The sequence below is a fragment of the Eutrigla gurnardus genome (genome assembly GCF_963514095.1).
Source record: "Eutrigla gurnardus genome assembly, chromosome: 14".
In the NCBI taxonomy this organism is placed as follows: Eukaryota; Metazoa; Chordata; class Actinopteri; order Perciformes; family Triglidae; genus Eutrigla; species Eutrigla gurnardus.
The window spans coordinates 9,960,327-9,986,040 of record NC_139937.1 but is presented as its reverse complement, the minus strand read 5'-3'; the positions used below and the strand labels follow the sequence as shown (position 1 = coordinate 9,986,040).

The 25,714-nt window shown below is 41.4% G+C and overlaps 2 protein-coding genes across 2 annotated transcripts in view; one reads left to right on the top strand and one right to left on the bottom strand.

Annotated features, from left to right (window-relative positions):
• The window catches only part of LOC311025097 (RNA-binding motif, single-stranded-interacting protein 3-like), a 104,492-nt gene extending 89,276 nt beyond the window's left edge, over positions 1–15,216 (top strand). Inside the window, exons 9-14 of the mRNA XM_084027811.1 lie at positions 3,303–3,399; positions 5,902–5,952; positions 10,640–10,756; positions 11,136–11,222; positions 11,724–11,842; positions 12,640–15,216. Of these exons, the coding sequence (XP_083883937.1) occupies positions 3,303–3,399; positions 5,902–5,952; positions 10,640–10,756; positions 11,136–11,222; positions 11,724–11,842; positions 12,640–12,643 (475 nt within the window). The 3' untranslated portion in view covers positions 12,644–15,216. The remainder of the gene's footprint in view (positions 1–3,302; positions 3,400–5,901; positions 5,953–10,639; positions 10,757–11,135; positions 11,223–11,723; positions 11,843–12,639) is intronic.
• A 1,116-nt stretch (positions 15,217–16,332) lies between these two features.
• Positions 16,333–25,204, bottom strand: entpd3 (ectonucleoside triphosphate diphosphohydrolase 3). The gene is made up of 10 exons (XM_084026700.1): positions 25,060–25,204; positions 21,760–21,897; positions 21,251–21,368; positions 20,501–20,660; positions 20,150–20,309; positions 19,765–19,992; positions 18,948–19,211; positions 18,763–18,873; positions 18,200–18,337; positions 16,333–17,389 (listed from the first exon to the last, which is right to left on the bottom strand). The coding sequence occupies exons 2-10, from the start codon at positions 21,892–21,894 to the stop codon at positions 17,201–17,203; spliced, it is 1,503 nt and encodes a 500-aa protein (XP_083882826.1). The 5' UTR covers positions 21,895–21,897; positions 25,060–25,204; the 3' UTR covers positions 16,333–17,200.
• Between the last annotated feature and the right edge of the window lie 510 nt (positions 25,205–25,714).

The following is a 25,714-nucleotide window of genomic DNA, read 5'->3' as shown; positions in this document are numbered from 1 at the left end:
GAGCATGCACGCGCACACAGACTCATTATCACACACACACACACACACACACACACACACTCTTTTTCTTACCCTGCCACGTGCTCCATTGTTCTCACATCTGACTGGTGCAGATGGGATGTTTATTTATGCACCTATGCATACAAGCTGTCAGACATGTAGGTTCAGATTGCAGACAGGGAAGTTGGGCGGTGTTGCAGTGCCACTGTAAGACTTTCGTCAGCCAAGGCTATCTGCAGTGCTCTCGGGCTGAATGCAGAGAGCTCAGTGTCTGCCTGTTTCAAGGGGAAATTGGAGATCGGTCCTGTCTGCTAGGAATGCTGCTGGTGATGCGATCCCAGGAGACGCTTCCCTCCAGCTCTGCGTTTCTCTTCTCCTCCTCCTTGTCGGCTCAGTCCTCCTTTGTATCCTTACTTTACCCTTTTTCTCCTCTCCTTTACTGGTGTCCTGTTGTGCTCTACACATTATACTTTGATTTCACCTTCTTCATACAACCTTTACACCAATCCTCCTCCACTTGTGTGGCGTCATCCAACATTTTCACCTGTTTTCAGCTATTTTTTACTTTTTCGCCTTCTTCAACACACTGTTGTCCAAGTCCCTTTCTTCTTCTAATTTCTTCGCTCCTTTTCCAAGCTGATAGTTTCCTTTAAGTCATCTCTGGCGTCTTTGAGTGCGTGTGCATGCTCATGCATGTGTAAATGCATGCTCACACGCAAGCATCTGTGCGCTTGCAGCGCCTAAGCCCCCCTCAACCTCTCTTCCGAGGTCGTCGGAGTTCCTTCTGGCGAAGCACTAAATGACTGTGAAATGCTAATGCAGCTAATTAGAGAGGAGAGGAAGGAGGGAGTGAGGGGGGTTGAATAAAAAGGGAGGGCCGGCTGGGGTCAAAAGGAGGGCAAAGGCAAAAATAAAGTCAGCCCAAGGAGAGGGGAAGGGTAGGAACTATGAATCTATTACAGGTTTGCCAGTCTTTCCTAGCTTGAGGACGGCTGGTTTTTAGGGTCTGATGCCAATCTGATGCTATTGGAAACAGGTGTCCAAACCGACCAGACTGCTTTGGCACTCTGCCCATCAGGGAGACACAAAATTCAGTTTCTCTGGCTCTCTTTTTCTTAATCTCTTGACTCCTGTCTGGTCTGTGGCTGTCCTTTTGTGTCTTCATCCTCTCTGTCTTTGCCTCTGTTCTTCCTCTGCCTTTCTATCTGCCTTTTCTTCCCTCTGTTTCAGCCGCCCACGCACATGCACGTATATATTTACATATATATCTTAGCATGCTCGCCCACATTTTTCTGATGAAAGGTAACTGAGGTCCCTCTAAATCATTAGTTATTTTTCTCAGCAAACTCCCATCGGTGCGACGAGTTCACACCAGGGATGCACAGAGAGGTTTTAAATGCAATCCCTTCGTAATGCGCTGTTCGCAATTACATGTTTATTGTATTGTTTAAACAGCCGTGCTGGAGTCCTTATTGACAGCATACTGCTAAGAGCTAATAGCCTCCATCAATAAACTTGGATCTGTCCTCTACCTGCTATTTCTCCCTCTCAATGCACATCACTCTAATGAAAAATACGATAAACCCAATCAGAGAACCGTACTGAATAACCTGGCCGCGTTCTCTCATTTGTATTCATCAGTGATAGTAATACAGTATCTCTCATGCAAGTCATACATTAATTGCACAGTCACAAAGATGGATCCACACTTGGGTATGTTCCAGTTTTTCTCCATCTTGGATCCATCCTTAATAGCTGTTCAAACTTTTCAGTTTCAAGTGGTGTATAAGGTTGAACCATATCATTAAATGCTGACATGCATTCATTGCTCAAAGAAAAACATGAAGCTATGCTGCACCCACACTTTGGAACTCACTCTCCCTTCTCCTCCGCACACTGGACTCCATTAATTCAGAACTGCTCTTAAAACCCATCTTTTTTTTTATTCTAGCTTACTTTAAATGCAACAACCGCATCCCATTTTATACCCGTTTAAACTCTGGAGCCAAGGAAGCGAGCCCCGTTGTGGAAAAGGAGAGAGTAACCATTGGAGCCACTCTTTATTTACTACTGCTTAGGTTTCAACACACCAAGCCAAGCATAAAAGTCCAACAGGCTGGGGGGGGGATGAAGCACAATCACGCTCTGGAGCTTATCGCTGGCAGTTAGAGACCAACTGCATCCGTGAGGCCAGAGCTGCAATAGTTTAAAAATACCTGAGGGTCCGGGTCTCGCGGCTGAGTTCAACACTGCTTGTGCTATCGCTGACAAATGTAATGTGAAACAGAAAGTGCAATAACAGAGCAGGTGACCACCTCGGCAACCTATTTCACCCTTGATATAATATGTCTGCGACACGGTGAAGTAGCACCAATCCATCTATATTTTCCCATATCTGGTCGGCTGATATGAGTCTGGCTGTCGCATCGGTTGTAAGCTGTAGTATATATTGTATATTCTATGTGCGATAAAGATCTTCATGAATGAAATACAGCAAATGTTCAATTTAAAGTCACCTTTAAAACCAACAGTGCCTTTATTTCTCCCCCCAATTAAGCAATACTTTTTTGTACAACGGCGGCTATGTTAAGAGATAGATAGGGGGGAGGGCCTCTCTGTGTCTCTGCCTCTCTCCTCCCTTGCTCCATTATTCAGTCAACGGACACTTTGGGATCGATTGGGCACAGCAACACGGCCTGGCGGATGAAACATGTCCTCTCTAGGTACACAATGATAAATAAGGCATTGGGAGCCACAGCATTCTGCCGCTGCAGGGCTGAGGGGGTGAAATGTAAAAAAAAAAAAGAGAGAGAAAAATCAGAAGGGCAAACGAAGAGATAGGGAGAGATGTAATCAAGGTAAAAAAAAATGCAGATGTTACAGACGCAGCTTTCTCTGCTTAGTGGAATGCGTAGGTCGGAACATAAAGGGTGATATTGAAATATTTCACCCACTCGCACATTAAGGTGATAATTCATTTTGAGGCAGAGCGGTGGAGCCAACTCCTTCGTAACCTGACGGGTGCTACGGTGAGTGTCAAGTCTCATTCCAAGACATCTCTGATGGTGCGCCGCAGAGTGAAGCTGCAAAATATATTGTTTCCATGACATCGTTGATGATGTCAGATCCACTCTGTCCACGGTCTCGGAGAGCACTGGGTGGTTGGAAACAAAAAGGTACAAAAGGCTCACTTCTGAGGTGTTAAAAAAGAGCTGTATGGATAGAGAAGCCTCTTGATTGACGTTGCATTTGGTCATTGATAGTCATGTTAAAATTAAACCTTTTCTTGTTTGCTTCCATAGGTTTTACTCTTCGCCATACAGCATCTCCACCAATCGGATGATTGCACAAACATCAATTACACCCTTCATCGCTGCCTCTCCCGTCTCTACATATCAGGTGGGTGGTCTCTCTCGAAGGTTATTGTGTTAGCCCAGGGTTACAAATCCTAGAAATTGATGAGGGCATCCTGAAGCTGTGTGTTTAGATGAATAACTCTGTTGCTGAAGTGATGATTTCATTAAGTTGTTACCTTCTAAAATCAGGGTGAAACTCTTTTGTCTTGTCATGGCTACTGTGGCGACGCAAACGTTCAAGCTTCAGGCATGCATTTCAACTACACTCTCTGGCCGGCCAACAGATCTAAAAAAGCAACTTATGTTCAAAGTTAGACAAAGTGATACAGCCTGATAGCGAAGTGAAATCTCTCCTGTTAGATTAGTAGTTATAAATCTGTGGTTGTAAAGGATAAGTGATATTTAATTTTTTTTTTATTGTCAACAAATCTCATGAAAAGACCAAAACCAACAACGAATTGATCCAACAAGTATTGTCTGTGTAGACAATAAACTGAAACGGCGTATTTTCTTCGTGCCATAGAGCTCAATTGTTTGTAATAAAACTATTAAAAACACATTAATAAGCCACACTGGCTTCTTCATCACCATGAACATGGGCACTGTAGTTTGAGTCAATTCCACATATGCTATCCTGCAGCCATAAATACTCAATAGCACAACAAATGTGTATTAATCTGCAAATAGTCCTCAACAAATGCAGTGTTTTCTCCTGGTTAAGTGGTGTTAATCAAAATTACGACTCAAACTGTTCGAGACAATGACTCGGCCCTTTTGAGAAAGTACTCGTGTATATTTGTCTCTTTAAATGTACAATATATATTCGGAGCATCAATATATGAGCAAACAACAAATTGTAATGCAAAGTTGTAGTTTAGAAAATGTCTACCTGAGCAGAGAATGATGTAGCTCTCCCTCTGTGTGTGTTGTAAGTTTCTGGCTGCTTCGTTTACATAACCGGGTCAGCCACGTGTGCGTGTTAATTCATGTCCATGTATGTGAGCGTGCCCCGCTGGCTAACTCATAGCCACTGCCCTGCACACTTCGCTCAAACAGCGGTTACAGCTGATAAAGCCATCCCAACCGGGTTAACACTGTCAGCTCTGTCAGCCATGGTGACAGCGGATGAGAGGCAATAGAAATGCTCCCAGTTCATATATTGCACGTTTACAGATTGTTGTCTTCAGAGGAGTGGATGGGCCTGTGTGTTAACAGATGAAGTCTGAAAGTATTGAGAAACAGACTAACACTTGGTTTTGGTATTTTCATGGGATTTGCTGGCACAAAGAAATATATATAGATTAAGAGCCGCCTCATCTTGAGCGAAGTTAATAACTCACATGGGAACGGGGGCTTTGACACACACACACACACACACACACACGCACACACACACATATAAAGCAGTCAAGACATAGCCTATCAATGATAAAACACAGGCTTATATTGCAGCACTCCTCCCCTCCTCGATCCCTCATTCGTAGGCACAAATCCTCCTTTTGTCTCCCTCTGTTCCCATGTGTCGCATCCTCTCTCCTCCACACGCACAAACCATACCAATTCATGTCAAAGCTGGTTGCAGATGGAGCTGCAGTTCTTTGAGAGATTGACTCAGTACTTGATCTTCAGTTTGTCAAACACATAGACTTTAAAACAAACACCAGCCCTTCCCCACAGGTTTCCTCGAGCACGAAGCGCTGCTCTAAACGAGAAAGACAAATGCAAAGACACACCTTCAGCAGTGCAGGATTACACAGAGACACGGTCACATCCTGCTTTTTGAGGGATAAACACTAGGAGGAATTAACCTTCCTTGCATCACGTTGGCTCCCTAAAGACGGGCACAGGTTATCAAACAGACGCATGCAGTCATATTATTACTTTATACATGAATGCCCCATTTTACATGTGACGTTCAGGGACTTGTTCCTCCTCACGTTAGCGTTGGACAGTAGGAGATGAAAGTGGTGATTTGTGGCCAAGACAGGCTTTGATGATGAAACTTCCACTTTGAAGCAGTAATTATCAGACTGTATTGCTCTCCGTGGTCTTCATATCCTCTTATAATTACGACATAGCATAGTGTATAGTGGACCCTCAGTTACTGCCGTAATATTCTTTAGGACACACCGCCGCAGGGACTGCGGTTCTGAAATGGGCTTGTAAAGACTTGCACTAATGATTAATTTTCTCTCTTCTCCTCTTTGGTTTTCTCATTTTCGCTCCCTTCCTGTCATTCTGTCTTCCAATTATCCTTCTCTATGCTCTCACTTCCTCAATTCTTCAACCACTTACAACGATTCTTCATTTTGACCTTCCCTTCCCTCTAATCTGTCCCTGACCTCCCTTCTGCATCCTCTTACTCATACCCATTCCTTTTTCTAAGTACTTTATTTTTTACGTATTTCTTATTTATATTTGCTTATTATAAATCTACACTCCACCTTTCTTCTTTCTATTCACTTCATCACATCTGATTTTCTACCTCTGCTGCATCCTCTCATCTCCTCTCTTTGCCTCTCCTCTGGTACTTTCTTCATCACAGGTCCAGAGTACATCTTGGATGCCACATCAACAGTATGTTATGCAACCTACAGTAAGTTTTTGAACCAGCCTTTGCTTTATGTTTTGGGGTCATTTGTTATCTTTTCCCAGCGGAGTCATTTTCTCCATTTTACAGCACTTTTCATTGCCTGCCTGTCATATTGGCTGCAATAGGATGTATGAAGCAAAAATTACAAAGTCTTCCATCAACGATAGATCTGTGCTACAATGCTCACTGCAACTGCTTTGTAACAGTATTTACTGTCACCGATGTTATTTCTTTTTCATGATTATCTCATATAGTGATGGAGCAAGACACTGAAAAATTGAAATAAGCCAAATGATACTATAAATATGACGCTCAGTTTCCGACATGTCAGAGCCAAACCCAGATCAGAGTAAGAAAAAAAACTTCAGCCCTACATGTGAGTCTCAGCCTGCTGAATCAGCCTGTGAATAACCTCGAAGCAGCTAGCAGAGCTCAGCGGAGCGCAGTCTGAAATCCATAATAAAAGGTTGCTCCCTGCTGGTTTGAAATGAAACTGCAGGTGGAAAGTTGTAAAAGTGTAGAAATCTCTTCATGAATATCAAGGGCAGCGTCCTCTCTTTAATTGTCTGAAGACGTGTGGAATATTGTTGCCATGTCTGGCAGGTGAAAGACCTCAACACTGGTTGATTACTTCTCAGCACAACAGCTTTCGTGGATAAGAAAATGATATATTCATATTGGGACCGCACAATAATGTTGAAAGTGCTTCAGGTTAACCATAAACCTTAATCACCTCTTAAACATTTATTCATCAGTAGTTCACAGTTCCACTGGTTCTGCTCGTCTACATTGATCATTTTCTATTAACTCTGAAAACCTTAACCTGTAAAACATGCATTCAATATTTATGCTTGTGGGTTTTAATTACTGTCCTCTAAAGGGTTCATATGAAGGAAATAGTAATGAATGTCACTGTAAAAAAAAATAATATATATTTCATAGGGAACATTTCTATCATATAGGAAGAGAGAGAGTGATCATGGTTGATGGCTATCACGGCTGGGAAAAAGTACATTATCTGGACCGCTGTGACGTCCCACGATGGCAGTGTGTCCTCCAGTTTCTGCTTTTTCCTAGAAAATAAGGTTGGCTTCCCTTTTAAACAAAAGGCAAAACAGATATATCATCCAGATTTGTTTTCTCCCAAACATCTGCAGATGATTTCATACCTGCAAAAATTCAGTTACGCTCTATTGGAATTGTCAGCTGTAGTGAGGTTGGAAGAGGGAGGAAACGCTGATACGGTGTATCAGGCATGCTCTGAGGAATTCTAGCAAATACTCTCACAACGCAATAGTTAAATTAGATCCAAATTCTGTTGTCACTCTCTCCATCTCTCTCTTGGTATCCGCCTTCCTCTTTGTGTCTACCTGCCAACTCCTACAAACATTCTGTTGTCATGTCATGGTTACAGTGATGTCTGTGAGAGGCGATAATACCGTTCTGTAAATGTGTTTTCAAACAAATGTCCTGTCTAATTATTTGGCAGGCTGCTTGATCTAACTGTGTAAGACTATGGGAGAAGACAGAATAAGGGGCTGAAGGAAGAGAAAACAAATAAATAAGTAAGAGAACTGCGTGCATTTGACAGAGGGAGGACGGGGGAGACAGAGGCAGAAAGGAGAGGAAAGAAGGGATTACAAAGAATAAATCGAGAACAAAGAAAAGAAAACAAATGCTGCAAAAGCATTTCTGGGCTGTGTGCGCCTGCTCCCGAGCCTTGTCTCGGCATAGTCAGGATCCCTGTTAGACAACAAAGGCGAAGGCTAGTCATTGTATTTCCTGGAACCAGAAGAGCTTGGCAAATTAAGGCTACGTCAGGGAGGCAGTCTGAGAGAGACACAGTGGCTTAATTCTGTTCCTATGGCAGCAGAGGCTTCCTCGCGGCTCTGCCTCGGCTAATGACTGGTAACTTCGATTAATGGCATGCGCTCATTGACACATTTAGGTTGTTGCATGCGAGGGCGCCTCTGCTAATCACGCTGTCCCTCCGTCATACAGTTTCATACGTGTGTATCGCTGACACATGCACACTGCAGACACTAAAGAAATACATGATTCTACTAAAAACTGATCCAGTTCTCCAGGAATAAAGCACATACATGAACTGTATGCAACACCAACTATATTTACACACAGACGCGAGCACAGGCGTATAACTCTCAAATGAATTCAGATATGCACACCTATACACACACAGTGAAGTGCCTTAAGGACTGTGTTTCCGAGCTGTGGTGGAATGCCCAGATTACTTGAACTCCCCGTCTTTACATCTTAATTAGTGAGAGGATGTCTTTGTGCATAATTACTCCCAAATCCCCCTACAGGAAATGAATGCATTACCCTAACCATGCATAGCAAGAGAGAGAGGGAGGGAGGACGGCTTATTGGGGAGCGCTGTAATGAGACATCCAAAGAATTGGGATTTCAGATCTTCCTGAGTTAAATTGCTATGTTAAAGCCCATTTGAACAGACAAAGGAGGGCGAAGAATGTGTCGTAAGCGAGCGCAGATCAGTACATATCTGAGCCTAAGATTAGTGCACAATAGTTGGTTTGTTTTCTGTTTTTATACTGTCAGTGTGCAGAACAGATGCATGCATTTGGGGGTTTACAGTTCACTTCCCAGAAATACCTGGCTTTTTAGTTTTATGTAGAATGATACAGACATCTGCTTCTCAGACCACTCAACCTGCGGGAGAACAAATGATGCCAGTTCTTTGCATGCACACATAGAGCCTCCGTCAGACCGGCAGCTGGTAGTGGTTTTCATGATAAACGGGTGTCATTATCACTAATACTGTGTATTTGATGCTGCGCAGTGCCTGCAGCCTTCTCCTAGTCGACTTCACTTGTCTGCTGGAAAAAATGACAGCGAAAGAAAGGGAAGGAGGAGAAGAAAGGAGGGAGCGAGTTCAAAGTTGTTGTGTTTTTTCTTCTTTCTCCTGTCCTCGGAGGAAAAGATAACTGTCTGCCTTGCACACTCATTTATTGCTCACCCCAGGAAAAAGAAGCGAAGTCTGATACCTGAGAACATTAACACATACACTCGCTCTATCACATGCAATCACACACTGTGTCTGCACGCAGACACATGCAGAGATCACAGGTTCAACACTTGTACAGCTGTAAATCAGAGCAGACAATTAGTCATTGTGGGTTTCCTTTTTTTTTTGCTTTGTGCGTGAAAACCTGCTGTGATATTGGATGAAGCGAGAGAAAGAGCGAGGGAGGATGAGAAATCATTAAACGAGAGAACGCATTATATTGATGAAAGCTTGGGTATTAGCTAGATTCTGGCTGCTAAATCTACCTGCTGGAGCCAAAGCTTTGTGCTGGTTTATGGGAAGATCTGTGGATGCATCTGTGTGTGTGTGTGTGTGTGTGTGTGTGTGTGTGTGTGTGTGTGTGTGTGTGTGTGTGTGTGTGTGTGTGTGTGTGCGTGTGTGTGCGTGTGTGTGTGTGTGTGTGTTTGTGGGGGTGGGTAGGTGTGGGTGGAAGAAATGCCACTCAAACACTTGTGATGTTCGTGAGGACAGTGTTGATGGAGCATTTCTGATAGTCAGCCGGCTGTGTTCTTCAAACAGATCTCCCTATGAAGACAGCAGTCAGGAGGAAGAGCACTCAACACTGTTAAAAGCTGACAATCCTGCAAAATGTGTGTGTGTGTGTGTGTGTGTGTGTTTGTCTGTATGTGCACGCCTCCCTGTGAAGCTTGCAGACATAAGGATCTTCACAAATTTGCAACAGTGAGCAACTCTGACAGACTGTACGCGCCTTCGAGAGGAACGCTTCACACAGCTCGAACTTTCATTACTGTGTGTGTGTGTGTGTGTGTGTGTGTTTACCTATAGTGTAAACCCTTCAAAGAGTTGTTAGGACAACTGCAGTACAGCTGGGCCGGAGCCTGAAACATCTAAATTTAATACCTGTGTTCCGCCTAACATCCTGTCTCAACACGCCGCTACAGAAGTGCTGACTGCTCTCTGGAGCGATGCTGACACCCGTCCACTGATGCTGTCGGGGCTCATGGGAAGTGCAGTTAAAGAGCGATCACAAATAAACAGTGTTTACCTCTGCAGCGATGTTGAGTGTGTAGCTGAGCTGCGCTGGAAAAGTAGAGTTCAGTGCATCAAGGTGTTAGCAGGCATCAAAGCGCTTCACATTGAAGAGATTTACAGTAAAAAAAAAAAAACGAAAAAAAACTTTTCTGCTCCACTCAGACGCATGTTGTGTCAAGCCTGCCCCGCAAGCTGTATTGCTGTCACGCCGTTTGCAGTCATTAAACTTAACTGGGTTGGAAGTCTTTCTTTTACTAACATGTTTTTACTAGCTGCCTGTCTTAAAAAACAAACCTCTCATTCAGCTGTAAAAACAGCCACCATTTGTTTCCCATTCACATACCCAGTGACATATTTTGCTGCGATAGTTCATGTTATGTCATTTGTTTTGAACTTTGAATGCACCTTTTGAACCGTTTTAAAGGAATTGTTCCTCCCTTCCTAAACCACATCCTGTGACGGGTTTAAATATAAGTCCAGCCAAACTTTCTAAACAATGTTTTTTTTGTGTGTTTCACTGATCCGATTGGTTGCTTGTCAGACTTACAGTACATAATGACTGGATATTTTGTTCACTTCAAACGACACTGTCTATAAGCCGGGCGGTCTTCCCCTTCCTTCCTGCCGCAGGGCGCTGTGATCACGCCAGCTGCGGCTATAGAGCCCAGTTTGTCTCTTCACCCCTCCGGTGTAATGGCTCCTCTCACCCAGCAGATGAACCACCTGTCTCTGGGCACCACAGGCACCGTGAGTCTCAGCTTGTACCTCCTCCAATCCACCTCGCTCTCCATGCATGCGTGTGTGTGTGTGTGTGTGTTCATCTTTTGAGTTGCAATATATTCAATATAATTAGTCGGTAGAGATTTCCATGATTGGCTTTCATTTACATGATCTCACAGCAGAAACTACACAGCCACACACAGGCAAACTGCCATTTTCTCTTTGCAGAAATGTGCCATGACCCCGGGACCAAGCCAAACTATTATGTCATGTATTGTAAAATGTCACAGAACCACGTGCCTCAGCAGAAATGTCAGACAGAACTTTTAACCCAAGGACTCCAGAGGACATATTGTTTGTGCCTATATTATATTACTGTCTGTGCCCCTGCTCCTCCTCTCTGCAGTACATGCCTGCTGCAGCGGCTGCTTCTATGCAAGGAACCTACATTCCCCAGTACACTGCAGTGCCTGCCTCGGCCATCACAGTGGAAGTAAGGACAAATTAACTTGTTTATGGACTTTATTCTGGTCAGTGCATCTATCAACTTCATACAGTAATTCACATATAATCTTCTATTGTGCCCTTCACATAAATTAGATGCTTGTAAATTAGCTGTAGTTTATGGTGGCCATGCTGCCATAATATGAAAAGAAAAAAATCAGTAGACATCCTGTGAGACCTCAGTCAGTTACTTATTTATTGCCACTGAGGGAACTTAAGCCTTGATCATATCAGTAGTAGGTTGTGTTTCTGTGTGATTTAGGATGAAACTTGGCAACTAACTCTATCTACTTCTTAATAAGAGTACCACATTTTTAATCGGGTCTGCTGGAAGAAGTTGAACCCTTCCCTTTTAATCAATACTAAGTGGATTTTTTCTTTTTTGCTGTTTCATTGCTCCCAGTTAACTTATTTTCAGTGATGCGTGGAATAAATATAAACCTTATATAAGTATGAAATAGTTTCATATGTGACTTGTTTTTGTTGTCAGGGCGTGGTGACGGACCCATCTTCACAGACAGCAGCCCCTTCCTCCCAGGAAGTCAGCGGGCAGCAGCCTTTATCAGTGGAGAACACAGGAGATCATGCCTACTCTTACCAGCAGTCTAAGTGAGTGTTGGAAATAGACTTCTGTATGGCAAACGTTCCGTGCAGCTGGTACACAGGTGTTACGTTATCACTGCTGTTTCTGTAACTCTGGCACAAATGTCAACTACAATTTATGTGGTCAAAGGTCATTGTGACTTCACAAAACACTCAAGAATTCATAAAATTACAACAATTTCACATGAAGGTCTACTAGGATAAAAATGTTGAAGTGATGATATTTTGGACATACAGGGAATAAAAATGCAACATGGCTGGTTGGTTGTCAGAGGCATACAAAGGGATTTTTTTAAATTGATGAAAACTGTCAAGGCAGTTCTATTGAAAGTGGGCGGCAATGTGGGTTTCAGTTAGTATGTAGCACACGATGTGATAATTTAACTTGTGTATACTATAAATAGTCTCTTAAAGGAATGGAAGAATGGAGGACTGTACTGTAATTATTATACTTTTACACAGTTTTTGCACAGAAATAACCGACTAGATAATGTTTTAATCAGTCAGATGGTCATTTTATGACTCATGTTGAATAGTGTGTGTAGGCCTATATGTATATATTTAGCTGCAGAAGGCTACTGTGTCTAGTTGTTGCACAGACAAAATGTTAAGCTAATTGCTGTGTTGTTGTGGTCATAGAATCGTGTCAACCTTCTGCCTCCTAAACAACCCGCTGGTGTTTTTCTGTTTTTTTACACACAGTGGTCGGACAAAGAACGTTGTGCCAGCTGTAGAAACTGCTAGTTGTCCACAGTGTCCTTAGTTACACTATTTTCAATAACTTGTTTTTCTGTCTCCTTTAGATAAGAAGATTGGTAGGAATCATTGCTGCATTGCCTTTAGAAGGACTGCACGGAGGCGCTGAAGACACAAAGAGAATCATAAAGAAACGGGGATAAAAAAAAATTATAAAAAAAAAAAGATAATATGGGCAACACTGACAGGAGAATGCTTCCACTGTGCACAGGCACCAAATAAAAGACAAAATGAAAAAAAAAAATCAATTATATTTCTTATCTGGTTGAAGCAAGAAAAAGATGGATGAAAAAGAAAAGATGGTTTGCTGAACTTGAGGACAATGAAATCGAATGGAGTCTGCAACTTTGAGTTTATCATTTCTCACAGTGAGACTGGACTTTGCCTCTGAAGGAAAACGAGAGGACAGACTGAAATCTAAACTCAACCAACAAGCTGTACAGAAAAAAAAGAACATTTGAATGTGCAGGTAGATTTTCAGACTTTTTTATTAAAAAAAAAAAAAAAGGAAAAGGAAGCAAAGTCTAGAGAAAAAAAACAGGTTGTCTTCCTTTGATATTAAGCTACCTTATTTTCATTCTTTTTATTATTTGAGTAGTTTTTTAGAAAATCAATGTTTTCGTAAATCTTAATTGCCTTAATTTTTCTCAAACTTTGGGGAAAAAAGTTTCCATGGTGTTGAATTTAAAAAAAAGAGTGGTTGGATGATTTGAGAAGTTCTTGAAGAGTTCCGAGAGCCACCGAGATGAAATCTACAAAGCTATTTGTACAGGATTAAAAAAAAGGTTGTAATTGTATGAAAATTATTTTAAATTATGTGGTGCAGTACAGCTGATGTTGAGTTGGTAGGAAAAAAAACTTCTATAAGGCGACTTGTGGGAAGGATCAATCCACTGCTTCCTGGAACAATGCAGTTAAGTTTAATCATGTGATAAAAGTTCTGTTTCTTCATCACATTTGGATCTTTTTTTTTTTTTTATTACCTTCAAAACGTTTTTGCTTTGCCTGCTTTGCTTGTCTCACTGCAAAAAGAAAAGTAAAAAAAATATAAAATAAAAATATTCTGACTTGGACAAAGCAGAAAAAAATGCTAGGATTTTTAAATGTGCAAAAAGCAATAGTTTTAGTCAAACTGTTGACAGTTTCTTGAGTCTTTCTTAACTGTTGAACAAAAGCAGCCAGCAGGTGGCATATTTTATACCAAAGATGAAGAAACTAGGTCGTGAAGTGATCTTCCTTATGTTGCTTTTTTCTTTATTTGTTTCACCTCTGACACTGAGAGTTTTCTTGCTTGTCATGCTGTTGGCGTGTGAGGTGATTTTATCAGGGGCTGAGAACATACAGTAGGTCTTTAACACATCTGCCTCAACCAGAAAAGTGTGCTCGGAGTTGTTTTGTTTGTTGTGTTATCAAACATGGTGATGATCTGAAGTGACGCTTTAAAAATCTGGCGAGAGACCGGACACCCTCTGGTGTAGAGAAAGTGGAGGGGAGGTAGGTATATTATTGGGAATAGGTTGGTATACTTAATTGGTAAAGAGGTTGAAAATGCATTATATCCTGTGGAATATTGGTGGTCTGTGTAAACACCCAACAACACCCTCCCCAGGATGCAGTGACCAATCACAAATGCCAACGCTGAATTGTCTTAGCTCATTCTGATGGCTAGCCAAAATGTTCCATAGTCTCAGTCCATAAATCAAAATGTTTTACGCCGCTGTCTTGCCAAACACAAGCCATTTAAAATGTGAGCCGGGCCATGGCCTCTGCTAGAGGAAGGGCCATTTCTGTTGAACAAAAATCATTTCAGCTAATGTATAGTGTAAAAGGATGAGGAGAGATGTTTTGATCTTCTTTTTGTGTCTTCTGTAGAGTTGATGATCATGTGTGAGCTGCTAAATACTTTTCTTTATCGGGGATTGAGGCAGTCTTGTGTTGGGTGGGCGTGGAAGAGGTACATCTTGAGAATGACAGCAATGGACCATACGAAGCCACGATACTGTAAAGACAGTTCATTGTAATCCGTGACTTGACTGCGTGAAAAGCATCCTACAAGCTTCTTTTCAAGTGATAGAAGAGTAATGTTCCCAGTTGCTCAAAAAAAAATTATACTACTCTCTTCTTCGGTAAAATACAGCATCGAGAATCTACATTATTTGTACTGAGTAAGAGGGCATTAGTTGTGAACTAAATCTCTTCAATGGACTTGGCTGACAAAGGCTCCAAGGTCACACCCTTGAAGCCCCACCTGACCCTCCACCAATGAAAAGAAGCTAATAGAGACATAACTGGACGGAGAAAACGCGTGGTTCAACCAAAATCAAGCAGATACAAACCTCTATGGGAAAATAAATTATTGAAAGCAGAGAGAGTAGAGAAAGCGAGAACAAAAGTAATATTTATGAGATCTTTTTTTTTGTACAGGTGTGTAAGAGAAGATGCAACAGAAATAACTTTGATGATGCTATTTTTTTATTTGCTTGGTCACATGCCTCCCATGTCTTTCGAATTGTGATTCTGAGAGTGTCTGTAGAACCAGTGGATATTGCTGTAGTTTCAAATGTCTCTTTTCTTTTTGTTTTCTTTTTAGACAAATCTTTCAATAAAAAAAAATGTTTCAAACAGTCAATATTCATCTTGTATATTCGGCAGGTACAATGTATTACCACTAGAGTGCACTGCAGCACACAGTACAAGATAGTGGATGAGTGGCTATGGAGGAAGAGTTGCATGTGTGCCTGCATGTATCTATCGATTTAACAAGTCACCGGGGAATTTAAAGATCCTCAGTGGACACCGATACTATGATTGGATGTTGGCAACACGGATGCCCAAATCTCAACAGGTGAAACAGGTACAGTATAATACTTTGGGTGGCCAGTTATGGCTGCATGCTCAAGGACCTATGGTGCTCACGCTGACTCACACTTTGTCAAAACACCTTTGCCACCTATTGCCTTTTTTATACTGCCATGTACTGCCTGCTAACTCTTCACTTACTCCTCTTCACCGGCCTCCAGCCAGTAGGGGCCTGCCGGTGTTGATTGCATCATCAACAGTTGATTGCATCAGCATCCCCAGCTGCTGCTATGAGCACGGGGGGAAACATTCGCTCACTCTTGTTGTTTTGGATGGTGTGTTGGCTAAGAGTTTACCGAACTCTGTATGTCTGTCTATATCCATATAATAATAGCAAATATTCTTATTTCTAATATTTGCTGGTAACCTAAATGTTGAATGTAATTATCAAGTGTGTTTTATAGACAACTCCGACAGTTAGTTGGATGCATAGCTCCCACTCAGCCATGCCTTTCCAATCTCGACAAAGTGTTGATGATGGTCTCCGGGTTCTGTTGCTGACTGAATGGGGCTCATTTCCAAAACATAACCAAACCACCACAGAACTCACATGAGCAACACTTTATGTAAACTGCTTTCTGACTATTTCAATTTTAATACATTTCTCATGAAAGGCTTCACATTAACACACTGAGCGTAGATTACACTGAAAAATGGAAAGTGGATTTTTTGTATCGACAAATTTATCCTTAATCGTATATTTAATTCTCCGGTGTAGTTTTCTCGAAATGCTCCACTGATTTATATGTATATACAGTAAATATACAGTATAATATTTATCCAACAATAATACATTAAGTACAGAATGAAAACCTTCCCAGACTAAAGAGAACATTTAATCATGTAACATTTAATTGGGAAAATCACAACGAACGGTACAAATCACACACATTGTTAAATGATGAGGGTTTTTTTTATTTAGAATATTGTGTTGTATTGCATACTTCTGGTTTTCAATGCGTTCATACACTATACAATACACAGCAGGGATCGGCAACCGTTTTGTTTTTAATGTCTTTTCCATTCATGTGGCAACAAGCAACATTTTTCTCTCAAAATCAGACATTAAAATTAAATATGGGAGCACTATACAAGAAGGCTGCCATCCTTATGAAAACAAATATGACTTAACATCATTAATCATGAACGTATAAACCAATGCATTGAATTACTGCATAACTACCAGTGGCTGGGAAGGAGGTATTTTGTCATAATTGCGAGTATGTTATTGCTTGAGCTACCGCATGTATTACCTTAGTGCCCAACGATGCCTACCCCAAATATACAGTATGCAGAATATAACTTAAAAAAATATAATAACATTGCCATGGAAAACTTCTACTATTTAGTGTGTGAAGCATATTCATTCAGTGCAATAACATGTTTAATACAGAATCGGTCAGTGAGAGAACGTTCATGCTTTGTCTGAAGGTCTATGTGTATGTGAGCACGCAACTGTGAATGCAGTCATTCAGGTGCCTGTAAAAAAGTGTTTTCAACTGTCCCAGTAAAACCAGTCTCAGGTGTGCAGCTCAAAGACTCACTAGTAGGTTTTCATTTTAAGACTGTTTCACTTTTCATACATTCTCAAAATGGAAATAGAAGGCAAGCTTAACGAAAAAAAGTGAGTTACTGTATTCTCGCTACAAGTGTCTTTGCACATGCTGCTGTAGCGTTCTCCCACTACATGCAGGATAGCAGCAGCCGCCGAGACTTACAATGGCAGATCATTCCCTTCCTTTGTAACCCTCAGTAGCAGGTGCGAATGAGGATGATGAAAACAAAGACACCAGTTATAATGGTAAGTGCTGAAAATAGAAAGATAAGGCCGGCAAAGACGGGGTCTGTCATGGGGGGGATTTCTTTAACTTCAGACGGGATCATGTTGGACATACCCAGCATGTAGCCCAAACTCCAACCTATGCTGGTTTTCTTGATCTGGAGAGAAGAGAAGAGAAGAGAAGAGAAGAGAAGAGAAGAGGTTTGCCACATTCTCACTGTGTGTTTACATTCTGGAAGCTGGAATTTTTCAGAAGTGCCTGTGGCTAGCATGTCACTGCTATCCAAGTACATGTCTAGAGAAGAGAAGACAATCATGTCATGCAGTTGCACAATTACATCTTAAGGGGAAAATATGAGTGCGTCTGTTTTGTGACTTCCTCAAAAGTGACCTACCCTACCACCAGACTCCCAGACACCCTGAAGGCCTAAACAGCACCCAGCACACTAACTCTCTTGTTGGTGGGATGGGAAATTGGAAGGATCGCCAACTGTTGAGTAACGTTCTTGAAAACACAGTCAATAGGGTGCGTGCAATTTGGAAACTGTGGCTCTAATGTGTGACATTTTAATAACTGCTGTCTTTCTTTATGACGCATGACTGATAGGCCGTGTGTTACAGAGGAATCTCATTCGGTTGAGGGAGTTCCCTTGTGAAAGATCCTCCATGTCCTCGGGGCTTCCTAGAGTCATACATTGCCTGCCTTTCACGCGCAACTTTTTGAGTGGAGATATGCAGTATGTCACGCATCCATTTTTAATGGGTCTCCATGGGTGGCCTCATTCACATTTGTTGACGCTGTTAAACCCCTGTGACCAGAGTGCAGCTCTCATCAAAATGCCGTATTGGTGGGCGTCTTTTATGAGCAGAATGTACAAACACAGAGAATAATAAGAGTGGATATGTATCATTCTCATAGTCTTCAGAGTGTCCTGATAAAAAAACGTTTTTTTTTTTTCTCAACCAACCTCTCTTTGGAAGTTAATGTCTTTCCAGGTCTCTTTGTCAAACTTATATCCATCCGCCAGCAAAGTGATGATGTAGTGACCTGCACTGCAATAAGTCCTAAGGTATCTGTCAGAGATCCATGTCTTTTCTTTCCTCAGCTGAAAGGAAGAGAGAAAAAAGATCAGTGTGGCCTTGTGATTAGGAAGAATGATACAGATGAACGAAACTGATAAAATATCAATGTTGTAATCAAGCTATTCAGCGGTATATGACGTTGTAGTCATACCAGGAAATGTACTCACAAAGCTTGGCAAACACTCAAAGCAGCTATTTTGCCTGAGGATAAAAATATTTCTTTGCTCTGTTCTCGATGGGTGAAATGCTTGTAGAATGTGGTCGGCCATTATGCTATAAGTGGTTGCATTTGCTGCACTTAGTGTATATGGACATTTCCTCATCTCAACAGTCACTTTTTTCTACATGGCTTCCTAAATTCTCTTTCATCTCTTCTCAGCTCCTGTTCCACCTTCCCTCCTCCTTTAATTACTCTCGCAATTCGTTGGAGTCAGTTAGAGGAACTTACCACTGTCCAGTGTGTGTTGCAGAATTTCTGAACTGAGGCTTTGAATTGGTCCAAATCTGTTGTTCCCTCCATCCCGAATGCTCTAGCACTGTAGAAGAAGCCTGCATATCCCTGTAGAGACATCGTAAGTTTGTTTTATCTCTTTTTTTTTGTTCTGTCTTCTTTCTATTTGCACAGTGCATTACCATATAATCTCCAGTGACGGCCGGCTGCTCGACCCCATTGAAGGAACACTGGGGTGAAGAACACGTCTTGAAATCGAACAACGACTTCACTATGCTGTTGCACTTGTCCGAGTCGGCCGTTCCCACCAAGAAGAGCTCTTGGTCTGGGTTGTAGCCGTTTGGCTTCTTTGTGCACTCAGAGTCGTAAATGTACGAGGCATTCATGGTGGTGTTGTATCCTTCAGGGTAGCAGGGGTTCAGGATGTAGGTCGGGTCAGATGAATCCTGGACAGAGGAGGAACACAATGTCAAAAGAAGGAATGGTGGATGAGGAGGAAATCAAACTATGTGAAAAGAGGGACAGGAAGGGACATGGGGGCATTTACAGATTACACATTATCACATACAGATCCCCATGTAAACATATTCTCCCAGCGTTGCATATTTCTCTAGCTACAAATATGATACTTTCAAGAAATTGCTTTATGTCTAACCTGCCAGAAATACTGCATTTCATGGCGACAGTAATGGAGTGATCAATATTTTTAATGACATAATGTATTCTTGACTTGCCTCCCTGCTGTCTGTTAACACAGCCGGGATGGCAGTGTACACCAATCAATTCTTTACTGGGCATTAATGGATTTTGTCCTGCACAAGCATGTTAAAACCCATTGATCTCCACTGCCATGCAGAGACCACACAAGCACTAAAACACGAACATAGAAAACTATTAAGGGAGAGAACTTGGAATACGAAACATCACCCCTAGGACCCAGAGTATTTGACCTTTCATTTATCCTGACCACACACACACAGGCAAAGAAAAGCTGCGTACCTTGACCACTTTGTCCAGAACCCTCTTCCCGGCCTCATTTTTGCCATAGCAGAGGAAACTGTGTGTGTAGACGTTGTAAGGGTAACCATACATTTTGACTTGCAAGTAGTCGAGCCCCCTGAGATCATCCTGGACTGCAAAGGCGATCTGTGTCGATGCTCCGCCAAGGTCCATGGACCCTACAGTCTTTTCCCCCTCTGGGTGTATGTAGGTGTTCCAAAGGTTTTTCTGCAAATACAATAAGAAATGTTAGTATGGGGTAAACCATGTGATGTCGCTGTTAGCTTAGCAGCATTATTTTCTATTTCCCTCCCATTAATATGCTAATCACAAGGCATAAATACACTTTGACACTCTGAGATTGAGATTGATGACAGCATCTTACCTCTAGGAAGTTTCCATTGAGGTAGTTAACCGTGATCCACCCATACAGCCCTTCTTCTTGACCACTAATGATGGATGCATTTTGGAAGTTGAAAGGGAAAGACTGCAGGTATTCTCTGATACTTTCCAAGACTTCATTGGACTTCTGCGCATCCCTTTCACTTATAGCGAGACAGAAAAATGGAAGAGAATTACACATCTAACTGCAGACAGGAGCGGTCAGTAGCAGCGGAATATGGATTCAGTGTCATTGAAGGAATAGTTTCATATTTTCTCTCTCTTGCCACCACTTCGATAATCAGATTGATACTACTCTAGTGTATGTAGACTATGTGACTATTTTCTTTCTTACTGAAGCAGTCTCATTCCGGCTGTAGCTCCCAGAAAGAGAGGCGTAGCTTTGTGTTTTCCAACAGGAATGACATCGGAAACGTTGTCCATGCATTCTTTGAATCCCTTCCACGCTTTGGCATCTTGCTCTGGGTCAACTTTCATCTCGGAAATGGGGACACCTGTGGGGACAAGGCCAAGCTAAAATCATATTCTTAATTACAGGCACTAAAAAGATCAAATGAAATGCCTAGTGAAATGAGTTAGTGTAGAGTTACCTGTACTTCAATTAAATCTATTCCTAAATGTTAAAATTTGGAATCTTTTCAAGCATATTTTGCAACTCAATTTGGAGAAATGATTTATAAAGTTTATTGTCATGTGTATTAAAGCTATGGTCTACGATTTGAAAGCTTTGAAATAGTGTGTCATTTCCCCCTCGCAGCCTCCCACCTCCCTCTTATTTTACGAAAATAGTTCACCGAAATGTGTTTCTGAAAACATTTTATGCAAGAAATAAGCTATGCAGTTGCTGAATCTGTCTTTATTTTAGATCGACAACGGTCAGTTTAAAAGATTTTCGGGAGCTTGCGGGCGGACCGCATGGCTTCTATTGGCAAAATTTTGGCTCAATTGACAAATCTTTCAAATCGTAGACCAGAGCTTTAACATACAATGAAATGCTTGAGCTCAGTGGCACTCTGCCTCACACAAGGAACATATTATAAAGTTACATACAAATGCTGCAATTGTTGTAGAGACAATGACTCACCAGCAACTCTACAGTTCATTATCTCAGTCACAATTCCTGTTTCGTTCTCCTTTTCCCCTGGCCACTGATACAGGTACACATTGGAGCGAGATGAACCCGAGTCTATCACTATGCCATACTGAAGAGAGGGAGAGAAGAAAAGCAAAAAAAAAGTCACAAGGTCACATATTTCAATTCATCTATCTGATTGCACTTTTTGATGAGAAAAATATCTAAAACGCCTTAATGTTGCTGTTAATATGGCAAAGAGCTGAGACTAAAGAGAGTGAATCAAACTACAAAGAGGCTGCTGCGGCAACAAATACACAGTCATGGTCCATCAGGACACCATTCATCAGCAAGCTGACTTTTTCCATGACCCCAACCCTGACATCTGGATCTCATCTGGCACTTCAATCACAACTAGGTGTGTGTGCGTGCGTGCGTGTGTGTGTGTGTGTGTGTGTGTACACCTATCTTTGTCTCTCCTTCATATGTACTCATTTGTACGCGTGCATGTACATGTTCACCTCTAAGCCGTACTCCTCGGATCCCCAGGTGTCCTGGATGACAGCAACAGCAATAAGGGCAGCAACACTGGCCAAGAGGAGAAACAGCACTATTGCTACACGACACTTGCAGCCCATTTGCCGCTTGGAAGCCATTTCCTGTTGGCAGGAAAAACAGAAAGGGTTTCACTAAGAGCATTTTAGCTCTCAAAGTGATGACACATGGAGAGGTTTGAAAATGATGATGAGCAATAATAGTACACATTATTTACTTCAAGCTAAAAAAACACTAGTAGGCAGAATGAATAGTATTAATCTAAACAATATCATGTTTAACAAACGCGGAAAAGGAAACTGAATGAGGAACGAATATGTGGATCATGATTGAAGTGATCTGAATAGTTGGTTTCTTGGTCCCACAAGATTATCTCTGCAAAGTGCAGTCAACAGCCAACAAGCTGATCTCATGCTTTCTCATGGAAGCCTTATGTAACCTTGAAATCTGCAAGATTTTGGTCCTGTTGTTTATTTCATTAATCTTCTATGTAGCTGAAGTAAAACATCCAACAGATTTCTGCCACGTTTCAATAATGCACGCAGAGTGAAACCTGTCATTGAAGATCATTAGTTTCGTCCTAATTGCTTTGTAGAAGCAGCCAGACAGTCTGTACAAACACTGATGTTTACAGAAAGCACACACACAATGTCAGGCTTCAGGAAATGGAAGATTGCTCAGAGAATCACATTTTTACTCAAATGTTGATCTTAATCATAAACATGGCGTGCCAGAAACTGCGAATTGAGTTGAGACACCTGCGAGTTGCAAGTGTATGCTCAATGACTGAAAGCTGTTACATGCCAGATCCACCATGTGTGCTTTGATGGAACAACGCTGCCCATAACACGGGGTCAAAAGAAAATATGAAGTTATGTCCTTCTACCAGAGTCATACATGCATCTTTCATGCAGTCATGTAGAAGCGCAATATGGCTGCAATTATAGGTCTCTCTCTCGCTCACACACACACACACACACACACACACACACACACACACACACACACACACACACAGTTACACCAAATTCAGCTCTTTGTACCTAAACACACACACATTCCCTTGAACTCACTCAGTGTAATTAAATTTAATTTGCTTTAGTTTCCTTGCATTTTATTTATGCCGTAGGTCTTAAGCTGTATGCTGGTATGTGCGCTATGTGAAGATAATCTATATTTACTGCCATAACGAAGCCTCCCAATATCATGTTAACAAACTAAATATATATCCCATTTAAAATAGCATACGTTTCTTTATGGAGTCACGATGAAAAGAAATGATGACACAGCAGTGGGTACTCAACCATCCTTTGCTTAAACCTGTTGTCTTATTGCAATGGGAGGTCATAAGTGGAGTACAGTAATTACAACCTTGTCAGACTACAGCTATTAGACAGTGCTGTCTCTGCCGAGTCATAGATGTTATTATCGGACTGTCGGAGTTGATGGCAGAGCAAGCAGCGCTGCAGTTTCCCATCTCCCTCTCTACATCTCCTCTTCTCAGACATTTAAGCTTCTTTTTAAGCCGTATAAACCCAAAATAAATATTTGACTACCTTGTCATCAGCAGGCTGGAAGGCACAGCAGTGACAATATTTGTTATTGTTTTACGTCGCAGCAATAAGAGTTACCACAGCAACCTCAGGTAAAAACATGCAGGTAAAGCTGCGAGACGAGGTGTGGTTACCACCCGAGGACATGTCAACAAGCATAAATCGGCTTCTCGCTTCACTGTCAGCTGCTACAAAGTAGGCTAAATATAACAGGTTTTTACATTTGGGGTATTTCTCTTGTTAATACCTGCAACATATGCAATATGAGAAATAAGTGCCTATTTTTCTACATTTACTCTTAACAGTAACTTTTGTTAGAATAATGTAATGTGAAAACGAAAATATATGATTCTCTCAGTAAAGTGAGCCTATGCGTTAATGGTTGCTGTGGGTCTAAGAACAAATACCCAACTAGCAATATAACATATAATATATATAATATACTATATTTAAAGAATTAATATCTATGATTTTAACTGGCCAGCTGGTGGTTAGTTTCGTCTTTAACACCAGCGTCAGGTTGGGTTAAGCCTGCTTGAAGAATGTCAGTAACTTTCATCCATAATAATGGTTCAAGCTTATATTATTTTTTTTTAATTTAAAAGGGCAAATGTTTAGAAAATACTACATTGTTTTAAAAAGCATATACAATACAGTTAAACAACACAAGAGGACAAAATCAAATTATAAGAACAGCATGTATAAAAATAGCATTAAGATTGGTGGATCTCAATAAGTAATGTGTTTACATTACATATAAAATAAAATAAAAGGATGTGGGCTCTCTCACTGATTGTGGTACTATATTCCACTGACGTGATGCTCTGAAGGAGAAGGGGGCCCGGCTGAATGTAGTTTTTATGAATGAGATTGTGCAGTCCCCCTTCGCTGCACCTCGAGTAGCTCTGTTTGCAGATTTGAACCAGCTGGAGAAGGAGCTAAACGATAAATGTGTATTAGGCAGACATTTTTGTGTTTGATGAGACCCTGCTAAGCAGATTTCTTTAGAATATAGAAAATATGAAAACCGAATGGCTTCTTGTGTGAAGTTTTAATTTTGCCATTTATTTTTAATTGTGTAATCAACATACAATATACACAATATTGCTGTTTTACTACCATAAACCTCAGTACAGATTAAACTCTAATTTACATCCCATTACACAAAGTTGAAATGTGAAGACACACCCCAGAAGCAAGTAAACTTAGAAGAGGCGGATGACTTTGTTACTTAAATTGCTTTTTTATGAATAGTTTTGGCTCTACAAAAGCAAAGCAACAATATTTCTACTTTTATATGATATTGCAAGCAGTTGTGTATTCACTTGCTGCAGGGCTTTCTTGTCTAAAGCCATGCACAAAAAAAAGATGTACCAAAATGCTCTCTGTGATCCAAGAAAATGAAAAACCTTCTTAATCTTCATTTGTGCACAAAGTAAACACAATATACAATCAGCAAGTCTGTGCTGCACGTTCACACTGCGAGATTCAACACTGACAACAGCCACATTATCCCTATAATTAGTACTTGCATATGTTTCCTTTGCTTGTAGAGACTGGCCCTCATAAAGGAAAATGAGTGAAGTGGTGTTAAACACTAAAACATGCATACACCCATATCATACAACGCAGTAAATCAACTGACTAATGAAACCCTGTACCCTGTAAATAGATACACATGCACACGAGAGAAGAGGTGTGTTTGTTTCTTACCTTGAAGAGCTGGTTTGCAGATCTTAGTTGGGAGTGGGAGTGAGATGGCTCTGAAGAGGGGACGAGAAAACACACCCGGAAACAGAGGAGCAGCAAAGGAACGGAGAGAGAGACAGAGCAGGGGTGTGTGCTGTGAGTAGGAGAGATCTTTATAGTGATTGGCCCTCAGGAGCAGGATCTGTTGTACCCCAACAAAAAAGAGAGTGAGAGAGTGAACATGGGAGGAGCAATATACAAACTCCAGTATTCACCACTCCCACCTCACCGGTTAAACAGAGCAACCAGCCTGCAAGTATAGGCAGTAGATGATGCAGGGCTTGTCCCTTTGCTCACTACTGTGTGTTTTTGTGCGGATGCATGAAAGTGCGAGATAGAAGAAGAGAGGGGGAGCGGTGGTAACGTAAATTGATGTAATCAATAAAGATAAAGTGCATTGTGGCTGAGTATCCTGGTTATCACAAAGTCAGCTCTTATTGGATAGAGCTGAATTCAAAGAACCAAGGGCGATGAAAAGCATAGGATCGTGATCCGCACCAACAATCAAGGATGTGTTGGTACTTGCAAGCTCCCATTTCCATGGAAAGCTTCAGTTCTCACAGGGAAAACTGTGAGTCATACAACTAACAAAGCACTTTATATTGAATGGAGAATTGTG

What these genes read in the sequence shown, in the direction of transcription:
- entpd3 (XM_084026700.1), bottom strand. Translation starts at nt 21,894, where the DNA reads ATGGCTTCCAAGCGGCAAATGGGCTGCAAGTGTCGTGTAGCAATAGTG. An exon ending in CCGAGGAGTACGGCTTAGAG is followed by an intron (nt 21,369 to 21,759) that starts GTGAACATGTAC and finishes CCCTCTCTTCAG; the next exon opens with TATGGCATAGTGATAGACTC. An exon ending in ACATTAACTTCCAAAGAGAG is followed by an intron (nt 17,390 to 18,199) that starts GTTGGTTGAGAA and finishes TCTTCTCTCCAG; the next exon opens with ATCAAGAAAACCAGCATAGG.